Source organism: Sebastes fasciatus, chromosome 8, assembly GCF_043250625.1.
Source record: "Sebastes fasciatus isolate fSebFas1 chromosome 8, fSebFas1.pri, whole genome shotgun sequence".
NCBI classification, from domain to species: Eukaryota; Metazoa; Chordata; class Actinopteri; order Perciformes; family Sebastidae; genus Sebastes; species Sebastes fasciatus.
The window spans coordinates 17,824,118-17,841,536 of NC_133802.1; the positions used below are offsets into that span (position 1 = coordinate 17,824,118).

General features: G+C 40.8%; 2 protein-coding genes across 4 annotated transcripts in view; both read left to right on the top strand.

Moving 5' to 3' along the window:
- The window catches only part of slc12a5b (solute carrier family 12 member 5b), a 41,196-nt gene extending 29,331 nt beyond the window's left edge, over positions 1-11,865 (top strand). For 2 of the 3 annotated variants that reach the window (XM_074643996.1, XM_074643998.1), the window contains exons 8-26: positions 75-286; positions 385-552; positions 1,924-2,022; positions 2,154-2,211; positions 2,803-2,977; positions 3,204-3,322; positions 3,590-3,688; positions 3,950-4,069; positions 4,299-4,403; positions 4,885-5,053; positions 5,184-5,379; positions 5,480-5,649; positions 5,815-5,946; positions 6,144-6,251; positions 6,547-6,669; positions 6,938-7,140; positions 7,746-7,760; positions 7,864-7,997; positions 10,204-11,865. In XM_074643996.1, coding sequence (XP_074500097.1) covers positions 75-286; positions 385-552; positions 1,924-2,022; positions 2,154-2,211; positions 2,803-2,977; positions 3,204-3,322; positions 3,590-3,688; positions 3,950-4,069; positions 4,299-4,403; positions 4,885-5,053; positions 5,184-5,379; positions 5,480-5,649; positions 5,815-5,946; positions 6,144-6,251; positions 6,547-6,669; positions 6,938-7,140; positions 7,746-7,760; positions 7,864-7,997; positions 10,204-10,295 — 2,497 coding nt within the window. In that variant the 3' untranslated portion in view covers positions 10,296-11,865. The remainder of the gene's footprint in view (positions 1-74; positions 287-384; positions 553-1,923; positions 2,023-2,153; positions 2,212-2,802; positions 2,978-3,203; positions 3,323-3,589; positions 3,689-3,949; positions 4,070-4,298; positions 4,404-4,884; positions 5,054-5,183; positions 5,380-5,479; positions 5,650-5,814; positions 5,947-6,143; positions 6,252-6,546; positions 6,670-6,937; positions 7,141-7,745; positions 7,761-7,863; positions 7,998-10,203) is intronic. The other variant, XM_074643997.1, reaches the window with a different exon arrangement.
- Positions 11,866-15,064: 3,199 nt separating this feature from the next.
- Positions 15,065-16,982, top strand: rh50 (Rh50-like protein). The gene has a single exon (XM_074643999.1). The coding sequence runs from the start codon at positions 15,069-15,071 to the stop codon at positions 16,632-16,634; it is 1,566 nt and encodes a 521-aa protein (XP_074500100.1). The 5' UTR covers positions 15,065-15,068; the 3' UTR covers positions 16,635-16,982.
- The last annotated feature ends 437 nt before the right edge of the window (positions 16,983-17,419 follow it).

The window sequence follows — 17,419 nt, forward strand, 5'->3', positions numbered from 1 at the left end:
CTCGTTCATTCACAGGTCAAAGTCTCCGGTGATGATACGAGTATGTGACGATGATGTGTTGACTTCCTTTACAGCGTCTGCCTCCTGGGAAATCGAACACTTCTTTCTAAAGGATATGACGTCTGTGCAAAGATCATCGAAATAGACAATGAAACAGTCACCACCAAACTGTGGCGGTCCTTCTGTGATTCTGAGAACCTCAATGCCACGTGTGACGAATACTTCACCAACAACAACGTCACAGAGATACAGGGCATCCCCGGGGTCACTAGTGGCATCCTGGCAGGTAAGAGACACCTTATCAATGATATACCCTCTATTGATCATCATTATGAGGATCAAACCCTCCTCGCATGCTCATTTAAATGCTCCTCTGTCTCTTAGAGAACCTGTTTGGTGTTTACCTGGAAAAAGGGGTGTTCCTGGAGAAGCGTGGACTTGTATCAGTCGCAGATCCAGACAATCCTCCAACCAGCACCAACCGCTACGTCCTGGCTGACATCACCAGCTTCTTCACCCTGCTGGTTGGGATATACTTTCCATCTGTCACAGGTTAGCACCAGACATTATAAGCCCAGTGAAAAGACATCTGAAGGGAGAAGAACTATCAAAACTATCTTTAAAGCTGCTCTAATTTACATTTTTATATGTACAATGGATCAAATATAATGTGATGCAGGTAGTGCTGAACCAATCAAGAATTCTCAAAGAATCTGCAGATCCCCTCATGCTCTTCTGAGCATTTCAGGGTCTTTTAACACTTTCGTCAGTGTTGTTTCCAAACGCAGCAGCGAGCTGTTTTCAACGAAAAACTCACTGTACGCTACCTGCACAGCACCAAACAGCAGGCGGAAACAATTTAGCGACTAGCTGATGAGCACAGTGCAGCATTTAGCAGCTAATGAGAGATATTTTTCTTAAAAGAAGAGTGACGATTGGACTTAAATTCATCAGGTGACCAGAAAGACAACTCCAAATAAATGCTAATGTTACTCCGTGTCTACTGGAAGTGTAAATAATAAGAACTAAGGAGTTAACATATCAACTTTTTAAAGTGATAATATGTCAATGTTGTGTTTACAATTTGTTTCTGCTAGGGTTGCAATGGATCACAAAACTCACGGTTCAGATCGTATCATGGTTTTGAGTCACGGATCGGATCAGTTTTTATTGTTGTTTTTAAATTTAAATGTTATCATTTTCTTTGTTATAGTCATCTATAGTGGTTATTTGCAGAAAAACACACAATTCAAATGATTAGGAAATAAAAGATTGTATTTTTATTTATAAAAAACATCTTGTCATAAGTAGTTCTAATATATATTATAAGCTGCTTCGAGCTAGTGTTAGGAAGTTAAACACTTCATCATTCTTTCTCTATTATCTATTTCATATTGTTGTGAAAACTTCTCCTTCAAACAACTGTTTTTATTCAAGTTTCTCGCCAAAAACTACATTTTACAAGATGACATTTGAACACATCATGATAATGTTAGAATCCGTTCGGCTCACACATCAATTACAATCCATTACTAGTTTCTGCTGCCCACAAGTGGCCAAAAAACACAATTATTGCAGGTTTAAGAGCACGGGTGAGATTATCATTGTTGATCTCTGCTGAGTTAGGTGTTCCCTTTGGGGCGAGACAAGGTCAGAGCCTAGATGCCAAACTTCAACGCTGTACATTTTCTACATTCACATATAATCTATTCCAGAAGTGAGTTGGCTGACTGAAATAGAATTAATTTCGCAGGTGTACCATCTTTCCAAAAGCAGATCTGTCCGCACTGAGAACCTAATTGTTGTGATACTGGTGATATGACTCCAGTGGAGAGACTAGAGAGAAAGAAAGATAAATTGTACCTCCCCATGCAGGTGTAAAAGCACAAAGCTCCTGATTATGTCATCTTGCTCTACTCACAGGTATCATGGCGGGCTCCAACCGCTCTGGAGACCTTCGTGATGCTCAGAAGTCGATCCCCGTCGGCACCATTGCAGCCATCACCACCACGTCTATCGTGTGTATCCTTCACTGAGGCAACTGTGTGGATCTGAAAGTGCTCATTGATGACTTTTATATAACCTTTTGCATGTTATCGTAATATTTGGATCAAACATTTCCCATGATGTATTTCTTAACAGCTTTTCCCCAGACATGTCCAGTGTGGTGCTGTTTGGTGCCTGTATAGAAGGAGTAGTCCTGAGGGACAAGTGAGTCTAATTATGTAGATTTGTGTAAATGTTGTTGTGTACATTTTGCAACTTTTTTAATGCTCAGAGCATGATACCCAAGACAAAGGTTAGTTTGTAATATGCACACTGATGGTAAGCTGTTCTCTCTCTTCATATCTTGGCTTGGTCCTCCCCCTCTGGTCAAGATCGCTTCTTTTTAAGTCATTAAATTGCATGCTTTTCAAGTCAAGTGTTGGATTTCTCCGCATTTGTTCATGGGGCTGCAGTCAGAGATGCTCCAAAGAATAGTTTGGACAGTGGTTTCTTTTTTTCTACACTCACCATAGCCCATAGTTATTGGAAATATTAGCAATAAAGCACAAATCTAAGCTTCCTCTTGCTTGTCGAAGCTAAGCAGCCAAAATGTACTTATGTCTTTCACATGGATCATCAACTAGCGAGAGTGATGACTTTTTTACCCGGGATGTGCAGCTTTAGGCTCCGTCTTTTAGCACAATGTCATGGATGAAGCCACAGTAATGCATATTTATGAACTCTTTACATGATTTTAACATTAAAAGGTCAGCTTGAAATTTTCAGAGTATTTTGTCTTCACCTCTCTCCTCCCAGGTTTGGTGAAGGGGTCAGTGGTAACCTGGTGATCGGTACTCTGGCGTGGCCGTCTCCATGGGTCATTGTGATTGGCTCCTTCTTTTCCACTTGCGGAGCGGGACTCCAGAGTCTGACTGGAGCTCCACGTCTCCTACAGGCCATCGCTCGCGACGGCATCATCCCGTTTCTCAGAGTGTGTACACATGTAGCACTCAAATGCATCATAAGCAGAAAAAAGTGTTTCAGACTTCTCAGAGACAGACTTGTTGTGTATTTTCTGTAGCTTCAGGCTGCAGAAACAAACATGATTATTACATTAATGCATTATTAAAATTCCATACTTTATTTGTATACCACTTACTGTCCAAATAGGTGCTGTGAAATGTGATTTAATTTGATCCTTTTTTATGTTGCTGCAGGTGTTTGGGCATGGCAAGGCCAACGGGGAGCCCACCTGGGCCCTTCTGCTCACAGCTAGCATCTGTGAGATTGGCATCATCATCGCCTCCCTGGATGCAGTCGCACCCATCCTCTCCATGTCAGTACACTGTAACTTGTAATCTTGAATTTCCCTTGGGATCAATAAAGTTACTATCTATCTATCTATCTATCTATCTATCTATCTATCTATCTATCTATCTATCTATCTATCTATCTATCTATCTATCTATCTAACTTCATACACTCACTCACACACTGTATGTTTATTGCTGTGCAAGCCTTCTGTAGTTAGGGTGCTTCTTTCTGTCTCACTTGTCTGTTTCTGTATATCTCTCTTCCTCTCTCTCTCTCCATCTCTCTTTAGGTTCTTCTTGATGTGCTACATGTTTGTCAATCTTGCCTGTGCCCTGCAGACTTTGCTGAGGACGCCAAACTGGAGGCCGCGCTTTAAGTTCTACCACTGGTGAGTTTGTGTGTGTAAAAAAACGTAACATACAGTGCCATGTTATGATGCCTGCACCTGTGAGATGACGATATTAACCAGTACTGTGTGCAACTGAATCACAGTGGGAAGCTGAAGCCCGTCTATCTGTACTCCAGCATGAGTTTAGCAGCAGCAGACTGAATACAAACCTTTCTATTTACAAGCTGTGTTCCAGCCAGAGGTGTGAAGCTGTTAGAAATCCCCAGTTAGACCAAACATGGGATGTTGTGTCTCCCGCAGGGCTCTGTCTTTCTTGGGTATGAGCCTGTGCCTGTCGCTCATGTTCATCTGTTCCTGGTATTACGCCATGGTCGCCATGGGCATCGCCACATGCATCTACAAATACATTGAGTTCTGCGGGTAAGTAATCATCATGACAGCATAGGACTAAGATTGTATTACAGCAATCAACTTGAGTTCTCGTCAGTTTTCTTTGCAGTACATCCAATTATTATGCCAGTAGCTATTGTTTTAGTTTAATGACAGTGGATTGGGCTTGTTTTTATTCACCATAAATGCTACTGAGCACATATACTGTACATCATGGTGCCTACATTATGTGCCAACTTATTAATGTGCTGTGTCACAGAGCGGAGAAGGAGTGGGGTGATGGGATACGTGGCATCTCTCTCAGCGCTGCACGCTTTGCTCTCATGAGGCTGGAGGAAGGACCGCCACACACCAAGAACTGGAGGTCAGTCCACACATCTTCAACTTTTAAACTGTGACAGTTAAATAGAGCTGCAACGATTAATCGATTAGTTAGTCTACTATTAAATGAATCGCCAACTATTTTGATAATCGATTAATCAGTTTGAGTCATTTTTGACGAAAAAAAAGTCAAAATTTCAGCTTCTTAAATGTGAATATTTTCTGGTTTCTTTACTCCTCTATGACAGTAAACTGAATATCTTTGAGTTGTGGACAAAACAAGACATTTCAGGACATCATCTTGGGCTTTGGGAAACACGGATCGACATTTTTCACCATTTTCTGACATTTTATAGACCAAACAACTAATCGATTACTCAAGAAAATAGTCAACACAACAGTCGTTGACAATGAAAATCATTAGTTGCAGCCCTACAGTTAAGCTTAAATCACCTGTTAAATCTAAAATGTCTTTAACTAACTGAGATGAGTCATTTGCTTGGTCCTTTTTTTTTTTTTGTCAGGCCTCAGATCCTGGTTCTTGTGAGCATGGACGCTGAGCAGAACGTAGAGCAGCCTCGTCTGCTCTCTCTGGCCAATCAGCTGAAAGCAGGGAAGGGTCTGACCATCGTTGGCACCTCAGTTCAAGGAACCTTCCTCGACAACTACGCTGAGGCCCAGAGGGCAGATCAGGTCCGTCCGCTAATCTCTAACACAGACACTTTGACTTGTGACATAAACACAGTGGATCAATATCACTCAACGCTCAACACATTTTTTCACAGACACTAACAGCTGTCTTCCCCTCTCTGTGTATTTGTAGTCTTTGCGTAAGTTGATGGAAACGGAGAAGGTGAAGGGCTTCTCTCAGGTGGTCATCTCCTCCAATCTTAGAGATGGGACGTCCCACCTGATCCAGGTTGGAGGACTGGGAGGTCTGAAGCACAACACTGTCATGGTCAGCTGGCCCCGAAACTGGAAACAGCGCGAGTACCACCAGCAATTTAGGAACTTTATTGGTAAGTCTTAAGAAGAAGAAGATGAATTGAACAAAGTTAGGTAACCCTTTCCCAGGCCCTTCTTTATATTTTATAACACATCCATTCTGTCGCTCTGCAGAGGTGGTTAGAGAGACGACTATCGCCAGTCTGGCCTTGTTGGTTCCTAAGAATATCTCCAGCTACCCGTCCAATGGAGAGCGCTTCACTGAAGGCTACATAGATGTGTGGTGGGTTGTCCATGATGGAGGCATGTTGATGCTCCTGCCCTTCCTACTGCGTCAGCATAAGGTGGGATGATATTCTTTACGCTTGAGAGGTTTTCATATGATTTTGTCTAAGGAAAAGTAAATAATGAACACAAGTTCCGAAGGGCGCAGAGGGTTGCAGAGGGTTAAAAAGAACACTGAGAACATTTTGTTCATCATCTGTGAATGTTCCTGTTTTGTCCCGAAGGTGTGGAGGAAGTGCAAGATGCGTATTTTCACTGTGGCTCAGTTGGATGACAATAGTATCCAGATGAAGAAAGACCTCATCACATTCCTCTATCACCTGCGCATCGATGCTGCGGTGGAGGTGGTGGAGATGGTGAGAGACTTGTCTGGCACATAACCTGAGTTCACAAACAAGAGGATTTTTGTTGTTTGAAAAAATAGCTTTTTGTTCTGAGATAAACCCAGTTTGTTTTTTTAATCCATAGAACAAAACTTTCTTTCATAATATGACCCCGTTTCAGTACTTGACAACTGTATGTTAGATGAAAAATGTATTTTTTCTCTTTAAAGCATGACGGTGACATCTCAGCCTACACCTATGAGAAGACTTTGGTAATGGAACAACGATCACAGATCCTCAAACAGATGCATCTGACCAAGAATGAGAAGGAGAGAGAGGTAAACCAGAAAAGTTTGTACCATACATAACTGGAGAAACCCTGATTCCTAAAGAAGGTTCATATCATTTTAAACCGCTTGGAACAACCTGAAATGTTAGTCAGCGTAGCACCCTGAAGACATTAATGTTGACATTTTCATTATCACTCTGTGCGCTCCAAATATCAGCTCTGGTTCAGGGGATTGGTTTATATTAAGGTGTTGGTGTCTGGACTTGTTTTCACTGATCTGAGGGAGGAAAGACTGAATTCCAGAGTAAAATTACAATTGAACGTAATCCATTTCCTTACTATAGATCCAAAGCATTACAGATTCATCCCGTGGGTCCATTCGGCGTAAAAACTCGACTGCCCCGCCGCCGCGGTCCCGGCACAGCATTGACGAAGGAGCCAGCGTGGCAGAGCAACCAGAAGATGAGGTAATGCTGCCATGGCCCTTTTAGGAGAAATAACTTGTTTATTTACAGTCCTCTTCACCTCCTCACCTGCTGTCTCTCTGTGCTCCGGCTTGGGCAGAATCTACTGTTTGATCTATTATGTTTTATTACATCACAAAAGCAGCTACCACAGCAGCAATGTTTTATTCTTTCCAGTGGCTGCCCAGTGATTTCCCACTAGAGTTTCACCTACACTGACAGGTGTCTCCTTTCTCTCTTTCACTGTCACGTCACGGTGTCCATGTCTCAGTCTGTGGCTGTCTCCAACCCAAAACAGGTACAGCTGATCCACAGTAAGAACGCCTCCAAGCCGACCAGCCCCACAAGCCCCACGGCTCCCGCTGCGCCTGCAGGGGGCGCTGCGACCTGGACGGACAACAAGGGGGCAGACAAGGGGAAGACCCTTTTAGCAGCGACCCCAGAGTCGGCCAAAGACCTCTTCAACATGAAGCCGTGAGTGACCTGTCAGTTCCATTCAGCTTCTAGCGCAAAAAACTGACATGACGGTTGTGTCTAGAAGGTAACATGCAAATTGCGAAACTCTTGCGAGATGGTTAAGGTTAGGCATTGACCTCGAATGGTTAAAGAGGACCTATCATGCTCATTTTCAGATGCATACTTGTATTTTACGTTTCTACTAGTTCATGTTTATATGCTTTAATGTTTAAAACATGCTTTACTTTTCTCATACCGGCTGTGCTGCAGCACCTCTTTTCCCCCTCTGTCTGAAACGCTCTGTGTGACCTCCAGCCCCCCCCCTTTAAGGTTCCGATAGGTCGTCTGGCAGAGAATCTCCGAGACTTTTTGCAAGTTTTCACAATTTGCAGATTACCGTCTAGACATGACACATGACATGCACACGGGGGCGTGGGTCAGGGGTAAATATTTGTCTATATCGACCCATTTTCCAGGAATGAAAGATACACATTGTGTTCCTGCGTATGTGACAAACAAAACTTTGAACTTAACCAACTTACAAATAGGCTTCAGATCCTGTGTGAGCACATGTCCTGTTTGTAATTCGCCGTAATTATTTCCCCTCTAACATGCTGCTGCAGGGAATGGGAGAACTTGTAAGTATTTACTTTTTTGTGGGGAGACACACTGTGTGAGCTGAGCAGCTGAAAGACTGATTTGTAAACCAAACCCAATGTGGCCTTTTGTTTCTTGCATCAGGAACCAGGTCGACGTGAGGCGCATGCACACAGCGATGCGACTCAATGAGGTCATCACGAAGAAGTCCAAGGAGGCAAAACTTGTCCTGCTCAACATGCCTGGACCACCCAAGAACCGTGTGGGCAATGAAAACTGTATCCTAAATCATTCATATGACACACTGCGGTCCATATATCTTTATCTTTGCTCAGTTCAGTTCAAATCCTCATAGTTACACGCAGCTAGGGTGACCAGGTGTCCCACTTTATGAGGGACTGCAGTGCATTTTTATCCCTTGTCCCATGTTCCACATATTGAGACGATGTCCCACATTTTCATTGGCTCTAGTTTTCAAAAGTCAAACCACTGCAGGACAGACGCTTTTCTAAAATCTGGCTTTTATTCACTGGCTGTGAAGAAAGCAGGGAAGGCTGTCATCACGGGTCTGTAATATTTCACCGGCTTTGCTATGCTATGCCCAACGTTATGCAGATTTAGTCGGAATGTGATGGAAACTACCACAAAGAAAAGGAAGAACAGCTACAACAAAGACTGTGAAACTACTTATAAGTATTGATACGCTGGTGGAAGGCGATTCTCAGAGTTTTTTGTGAAATTTGCCAGTTATTTTTCAATTTCACACAGAGGGAATACGACATGAAGCGACACAGCTCATGTGAGTCTCACAAGAGACTCAAAAAGAGATGTGCCGATCTATGGATGCATTCGGGCAAAGCATAGAGATGTTACAGGATAAGGGGCAGAATAGAAATGTTTATTATTTAAGTTAGATAGACATTATATCAAAATTGTAGACTACTTACGACTAACTACAATGTAAAGCCATCCGTAGCAACAGTAAATGCTTCGAGAAAGTGCTCCGGGACTGTGGTGATGTAGTTTAAAGAGTGAAAGAGACACATCCGGGTGTGTGGGAGGTGAGGTGGATGGGTTCAACAAACACAAGGCTTTCATCCAGGAAACCGCTGTTCCTGTCCCGTGCATCACGTTTCAATCAGCTGTCCATTCATGTCCTGTGTTCACAACCCTTCAGTGTCATTTTCACTGTGCAAACATAGTAGTTTTAAGCCAAACCATGTTGTTCTTTCCTAAACCTATCTATAGTGGTTTTGTTGCGTGAACCTAAAGTGCCGCCAAGGGTGACTATAGTGGTTTGATGCCAAAAATATAGTGACGCCAAAGTGCATGACAACGAGTTGGGTTGTGAACATGTTGCAATATCACAATCTCAAATTTGCCTCAGGGGGTTTTACAGTCTGTACAGAATAAGACACCCTCTGTCCTTTATGACCCCTGCAGCGGTGGAGGAAAAACTTAACCAAAAGAAAAAGGGGGAAAAAATGGAAGAAATGGATCCCTCTCCCAGGACGGACATACAGTATATGCAATAGATGTCATGTGTACAAAATAAACCACATAATGATCTATTACACAAATAATGTGAACATATATGAGAAAGATGGATCAAGGAGGATGTCAAGCAGCTTCCATAGTGCCGGCTACACAAACACCCAGAGGGAGAGAGACAGACAGCTGTTTTAGCTTTTTGTGTGATTTGCCAGATGAAAATTTCAAAGACAAATGGCCCCTGTAACTAGAGGGGGGTCGCAAGATGATTAATGGGGCAGGAAATAAGAAATACAGATACAGTTCTGCTGAAAATATCTGTTTTCATTTCTTGGACTAGAATAATAGAATCTTTGTTTCGTGAAATATTGGATGATTATACATCTTTGGGCTTTGAACAGTTATTTAAATGAAACCATTTGAGAGGTTTAGAGGGGAAACCACTCTCTCATATATGAAACATGTGACAAGGGACCCCATATAGACAAAGCTTTTTTGTAGGAGGTCCATAAGCCAAACAGCCTGGGACCATCCATCCATCCATTATCTGTAACCGCTCATCCTGTTCAGGGTCGCGGGGGGGCTGGAGCCATTCCCAGATGACATCAGGAGACACCCTGGACAGGTCGCCAGACTATCGCAGGGCTAGGCTGGGACCTGATGGTATACATTTTTAAATGTAAACTCCTAAAGGTACAGTGTATAGGATCTGGTGACATGTAGTGGTGTGGTTGCAGATTGCAACCAACTTAGCACCCCTTCGCTCACTCCTCCCTTTCCAAGACTGCGGTAACGTGAGCTGCCAAGCACAAAACCGTGGTAACGCCGTTTGCCTCACTCAGAGGCCATCCTTACCATAATAACACTACTTTGGCGGTACCACGGTTTTGCACTCTGCAGCTCACGTTACCACAGTTTCACAAGCGTGTCGTAGAACTGTGACCTTCAGGTAACTTAAAAAGAAGAAAACTACATTCCTTCACTGTCTCTCAGACATGGAGTTCCTCGAGGTGCTCACCGAAGGTCTCAATCGGGTCCTCCTGGTGCGTGGAGGTGGACGTGAGGTCATCACCATCTACTCCTGAAGGGCTTTAAGGTCTTTTAAGGGCACCTACACAGACTCTGCCCTCTCCCACTACTGTATATTGTTCCAGGAATATCCTCCCACCATCTATTCGTTTAACCTTTTAACCATTAGACCACATGGAGAATTGTGCAACAGTCAACTATATAATAATAGTAGATGAGTTAATTCTGACAGTTTATTGCAAAACAAAAGACTAAGCTTCACTTATTCTCAGAAAAGGGAATTTTTTCAGACATTTCTTTCCCTTTTCTGATATGGTATGTCAACTTTCTGTCCCTTTGCTTTTGTTCCTGGTCATTTCTCAAAGATGAATGTTTTTTTTCTTTTTCTGTAATTTATTAATTGATGTTATTTATGTATTTATTCATCTAATCATGTCTGTCTTTGTCCTGGTCTGTTTTTGTCTTTCATTGTATGGTTGGAAGCACACAAGTATTAATATTAGAGATGCTGGTAATGATATTGAAGTTGGAAAAGGGACCTTCCTGTGTTCATGTGATACATTCACATCAATTAATAGGAGTATTGAAAAAGCAGAGGTGTAAGCTGTAAATAGATTCACCTCTAGTTTGCACTCATTTTAGTTCCATAAGTCGAACATTATACTTTTTGTGAAAATGCAGGGATGATATTTGCAGTTTGAACAACATGATAACAACCGTATCGTCACTGGCTCGTCCTTGTTATGGCAGAGATTTTATGTCATTGCAGAGAGCTTGAGAGAAATCTAAATCAGAAGTAAATTATTTGATGCAGATTATCATGATCCCAAACCCAATTGTTTGACTTCATTATCCTCACAGTCGGACAGGGATCATATTAGATTGAATGGACTCAGTAACATGCTGTAATACAAAGCCTTTGAGCTGAGCGACAGCCACTTTAAATATTCCACATTCACTAATCGTTTGATATATATTACCTACAGTGTTCTGCTGTTATGTCACCATGTTTCCCAGCATGCCCAGCGAGCCCAGAACATGTCCCGTGGTAGATGTTGTGCTAGTTGATCAGGGTGCACTGGGATCTTTATCTCTCTGTTGTTAAAATAGTTGCTGTAAATTCCTCAAAATTGTAAAAGATAAAGTAGATTTTGGTACATGATTTCAAATGGCATATGAAATCAGCATTTTGTCTCCATACAGAAATTATTTACATCAGTTATTTTTTCTCTATTTGGTTCAGCAACATCCTTTTCACAACTCTTTAATTAATAAACCTTCCTGATTACTTTCAAACTAAATGTGCCAATATATAATGTAAAATGTTTTGATACCAACTTTAGAATAAAGACAGTAAAAAAAAAATCTAAATATAATATTTTAAGTAGAATTTAAATGTAAAATGTAAACGCATTTCGGACCGCGGAGCTGATAAAAGCTTGTAGAACTTTTATATATAATATTATTATAAATATATTATTGTGTAAAATGTTAAGGAGAAAGTCAATGAATGTAGGATTTTATTTTTCATTTTGACTGTCAAAAAATATTAAATGTTTAAACTTATTACTTATTCTTTGTTATGTTTATAAACAGAAATTTTACAACATAAATCAGTGTAAGATAGATACACATCGATATGTCAGAAATTTTATCTCAGAGAATTTATTTTTCTAATGGTGCGGTTCAGAGAAAAGGTTTAGAAACATATTTAATCAAATTTAAATATACTGTATATTATGCCTGCTGAGTGCACCATATTAAAGGAGTACATTGCTAGTTTAGTTTCTTGCCAATAGTGATATGAGAAATTTAATTGAATTTGCTGCTATACTAATAACGCCATTTGAAAATGTGAAGGAATTAGCTGTGATGTTGTCAAGCAAACATATGAAGAAAATATAGACAAATAATAATACCTACAAATGAGATCATTTTAGAGGAATCTCAGAAGGTTCAGATTACACTGTTTTAGGATTATTTATGTATTGAGTCAGATTATCCTGCAGAGTACCTGTCAGACGTTTAGTTTTTGTGTGTGTGAGTGTATATACAGTGGATGTTAAGTTTCTATTTGTGTATTTGAACATACATAAACTCATGTAGATGTGCTGTTTTAGAACAGTAAGTGTAACAGTGTTCATTATCTTGCCCCAAGAACGTGAATAGTTTATGATATCAGTATGGCAACAAAATGTTTAGTAATAATAGTTTATGATTACATATAGTTAGATATTATTTCCCTCTTGCCCTTGGCCTATTAGTGCCATAAAGTATTTTACTTAGAAAATTCTGCATCACTTTCTAGAAAAAAGCATTCAGTATATTTTCCAGGAAAACATAAGACTTGTAAATATTCTTATTTCCTTCAGATTTATAGTATTGTATTATATTTTCAATGGCGTAGCAGATACAGAACCTCACCTCATCATACACATATTGATATGTCCTCTTTTTGGTGAATATCTGTGCAGCCTTCAGTGTTTCCCTTATAACTCTGAAAAGTGTGGGTGCAGAACAAAACTGTATTTACTTTTGATTCATGAGAAGCTCATGTAGTTTTACAGGTTGATATATTGGTCACCAGAAGTCGCCATTTTTAAACTCCCTCACCAGAGTGTGTGCGTCTGTGTGCTGTGACTACATGCCTGTATGCTGTGTGTTTGTGTGTGGACCTGATACTTGGTTGAATGACGACAGTGTGTGTAACTGAACAGCAAGATAGAGTGAAGATGGGACATTTGTAAATAGATGTGTGATTTTAGGCGTAGAGATAACAGGTGTTTCGTGTGTTAACACAGGTTTTATAGATATAAAATAGGTAGTTTGTATTGTCTTTTAAAATGATAAACAAACTTTGTTTTATGTTCTACCATGTCTTATGCAGTTATGTACAAGTAATGGTTTAAAGAAACCATTTTATATGTCGGCACAAAATGCAATAAATTAAAATCATTTTAATACAATGGTGACAGTTCAGGTGTCTGTCATTTTCTTCTTAAAGTGGCTTTATAATTTGAAAATTTTGCAAATGTTGACTGTGCATGCCTCCTTTTCCTCAGCATCACTGACCTCAGTAGTCATACAGTTACGATTTGGTGATACTTGGATTAAAAGGGCATCATACAACACACAATCTATGATGTGCACATTCATCTGTTCTTGCTCAGGCTGCATCTGAGCAAGAAGAATGAATTTGCTTTTTAACTGTGCTTCAGTGTTATGTCAGGGATAAAACCAGTCATTTGTATGTGAAAGTAAGTATTCATGTTGTTCTGAAGTGAAAGGAAACAAGAGTCTACAGCGGCTCTGTGACGCTTTACTTTTGTAGGCACAGCAGCGCTTTGAGCTAGATGTTAACGTCAGCATGCAAACATGGGCTACGTTCCAAATCGCATACTATTTCTTTTTGCTTTTAGTACGTACTGTTGCATACAGTATGCACACAATTGGGACATACTACTTCCTCACAACATTGCACCTTGAACTTTGACCCTCTTGCTCATATATTACACTGCACAGAGTGTTGTGAGTCAGAATAGCCAGAAAAGCATGCTGGTTTGCATACTGCAAAATACGACCGGATGTAGTAGGACATCCTGGTATTTTTGGCATACTGCATTTGACATACTATGTATTGGGACATACTAAATCTTTTTCTGGCATACTAAATAGTATAGTACAGGTACTGGAACACACAGATGCTCTCAGTGACAATGTTAACATGCTGATGTTTAGCAGGTATAATGTTTGTCATCTTAGTTTAGCATGTCAGCCTGCTAATTAGCACTAAACACAAAGAACTGCAGAGGGAATGTAAGTAATTTCTGACAGGTATTTAGTCATAAATCAAAAGTTTTAATACAAAACAAGTCAAAATTTTGACCCGATGAAGGCATTACATAAATAGTTACAGCATGAGGCTTGGACTAATGATTTTTCCACTGCACCTTGACCCTTTTTGATCAGATCGAATCAGTTGCAGAGTTGACGACAGATAACCTGTTTGCTCTGCTTCTGTTTTAAAGAAGGAACATCAACAAAAAATCACGATCTTAAGATCGGTTGCTCGGTATGCACTTATTTGCATTCTCATTACATTTCTCTGTACTCTGATTTGCATTCAGAAATACAGGAGTCAGCATTTTTGTTAGCAAATTTGGGGGGAAATCATTTAATTTGATGGTATATCAAAGGGTAAGAGAGCTATCCGCATGCAGCAGATGTTAACAAAGAAGTTTTATACCAGTCTTCTGTTCTCACTTACTTCTTGAAAATGTTTCGGTCAAAGTGATTGATCTGGACAAAACCACTGCACTGATTGTGACAAGCAAGTTGAAGCATATATCATCACTGACTCCATAATTTAACAGACATTATGTCACGACTGATTGAAAGAGGCTCACAGGTCAGCCAACTTTCTTTCACAATATTTCCAAATGGAAGTCAGCCAGCCGCGATGACAGCAGGAGAAAAACATTACAGTTTAAATTAGAAATTCACATGGCAACATAAATTATGTTACTTTATATATATATTCTTTTAATGCATATTTTATTGTTAGAGGAGACATGTTTATGGTAAATGCATTGTTAATGGTTTTACTCTGTCTGATAAAAATTGTTTTGGACATTGGGTGCTTACACAGTTTATGAGTCAGGCTATTGTGAATTTATAGATGAAAAGTCCTTCTGTGTGTGCTGTAAAATAACCACAAAAACGCTGACGTATCAGAACTGTTGTGTATCAGAACATGTCTTATTACAACGGCCAAAGTCTACGCAGCCGTGTTTCTCTGTGAGGGTGTGTGTGTTTGAGAGTGAGCAGGAATGACTGATGTCTTTGACCTTTCTTATCTAAACAGATATAATACAGACTGCAAAGGAAATTACTCTTATTTGTCCCAAAGAGCTGCCAGGATGAAGACGCGGTCTACCAGCCTTCGAGTGAAGTTACCTGTGTTTGTGTTCGTCACACAGGTGATTATTGTTGTCTTGTATGCTGCCTTTGTCACCTATGATGAGCATGCAGACGCCAGATTCCAGACCAACAGGACTAACCCCATGGACAACACGATGTACAGAGACTACCCTATTTTTACAGACATACAAGTCATGATATTTCTCGGCTTTGGGTGCCTGCTGGCATTTTTTCGACTCTATGGCTTTGGGGGGATGGTTTTTAACTTCCTCACGGCCACTTTTGCCATCCAATGGGCCATTCTGGTGCAGGGGTACTTCCAGTTCAGCCACGAGGGTAAGATCCACCTCGGAGTGATCAACCTCATAAATGCAGAGTTTGCCTGTGCCGTGGTGTTGATATCTTTCGGGGCAGTGCTGGGGAAGACGAGTCCGCTGCAGCTGCTGGTCATGGCTCTGCTGGAGGTGCCGGTGTTTTCGGTCACAGAATGGGTCGTGCTCAAGTATCTGAAGATCAACGATGCAGGAGGCTCCATTCTTATTCACCTGTTTGCCTGTTATTTTGGCTTGGGTGTCACGTTTGTGCTGTACAGGCCTTCCCTAAATGAAGGCCATGCAAAGGAGAACACCAGCTACCAGTCTGACATCCTGTCTGTGATAGGGACCTTGTTCCTCTGGGTGTTTTGGCCCTCATTCAACTCAGCATTGACCCTGAAAGGAGACGACCAGCATAGAGCCATCCTCCACACTTTCATCGGCCTCAGCGCCTCCACTCTCACAGCCTTCGCTCTCTCTGCCATGCTGAACAAAAACGGTAAGATCACCATGGCCGACATTCAGAACGTGACCCTGGCTGGAGGTGTGACGGTTGGGGCATCTGTGGATATGATGATAACACCTGCAGCTGCGTACGCTCTGGGTATGATGGGCTGCACTGCGTGTATGCTGGGCTACAAGTACTTGAGCCCCTTCCTTGCACGGCGCTTCAGGATCCAAGATCAGTGTGGGATACATAATTTGCACGGTCTGACAGGGCTTATATCCTGCACTGCAGGGATATGTGGTATACTGATGGCTAATGAGGAGATGTATGGCCCGAGTTTGTATGAGATCTTTACCCACAGAGCACCAGTGGAGGGAGACCCTAAGCTGCAAGAGCTCCAGATGTTGATCCCCGGTATACGGCCAGGGTTGGGGAGGACTGCCAGGGAACAGGCTCTCTTCCAGGTCGCAGCTGTGTTCTCCACCATAGGAGTGTCAGCGCTGGGAGGCGTCCTCACAGGCCTCGTCTTGAAGCTGCCGCACCTCGCACCACCATCCGATGATTTATGTTTTGACGATGAGCTGTTTTTTGATGTTCCTCATGACTACGATTCACCACTTAAACTCAATAACACAGTTACAACTGTTCCTCATGACTACAATTCAGCATTTAAACTCAATAACACAGTTACAACAGAGGATTCTGCTGCCTGACATGCAGCAGCCAAGTATAGTCAATGCATCCCAACTGAAGAATGAAATGTAAATAAGCATATGTTTGTTTTTATAAGTAATGGATTTCGCCATTATTCAACAGTGTGTAACAGTTCATTAAATTAAAGTTAATATTCATTACATTGTAAATATGATCATAAATAATTATGAAAAACAATGCCATGCAGTGACACTGTCCAACACTTTCTGTCTAATTTAAACAGTAATGGTGTTATTTATTGTCCTACATGCAAACAAAAAAGGAAATTGAGTGTTTGAGCTCTCTTGGCCAATTCATCACAATTTTTTAATGTGAAATAAACACTTTTTATGCTGTGTGCAAATTCATTTTCAAGCAATTATGTCAATAATTTAAGCTGTGAACAGTCAACTAAAGCTCCAAAAATTCCCCATCTTTGAGATGCACAATGTTGTTTTCAAGGGACATTAACAAACAATCTAAACTATATAAATAAATAAATAAAAAATGCAATAACATAAAAACTGCACAGGAGCAAACAGGGCTCAAATCTCTATTAAAAGCATCATCTGCACAAAACTAATGAGGAATACAATTAATTAACTGCCAAATGCAATTATAGTATGTGAATAATACTGAGAAGTGAAACCTCTATATTACTGAAAGTACAGTAAAGAAAAGAACTACAACTGAGAACAAAAGTAGTAACTAAAGGTAAATAGAGTCAAGAACAAGAAGGTAAACAAGCCAAGAAGTCATGAATCATGAGTTGGGCGAGTTGTTCCTTTCTGGTGATGTTTTAAAG

Coding starts and splice junctions, on each gene's coding strand:
- rh50 (XM_074643999.1), top strand. CDS start 15,069: ATGACTGATGTCTTTGACCTTTCTTATCTAAACAGATATAATACAGAC.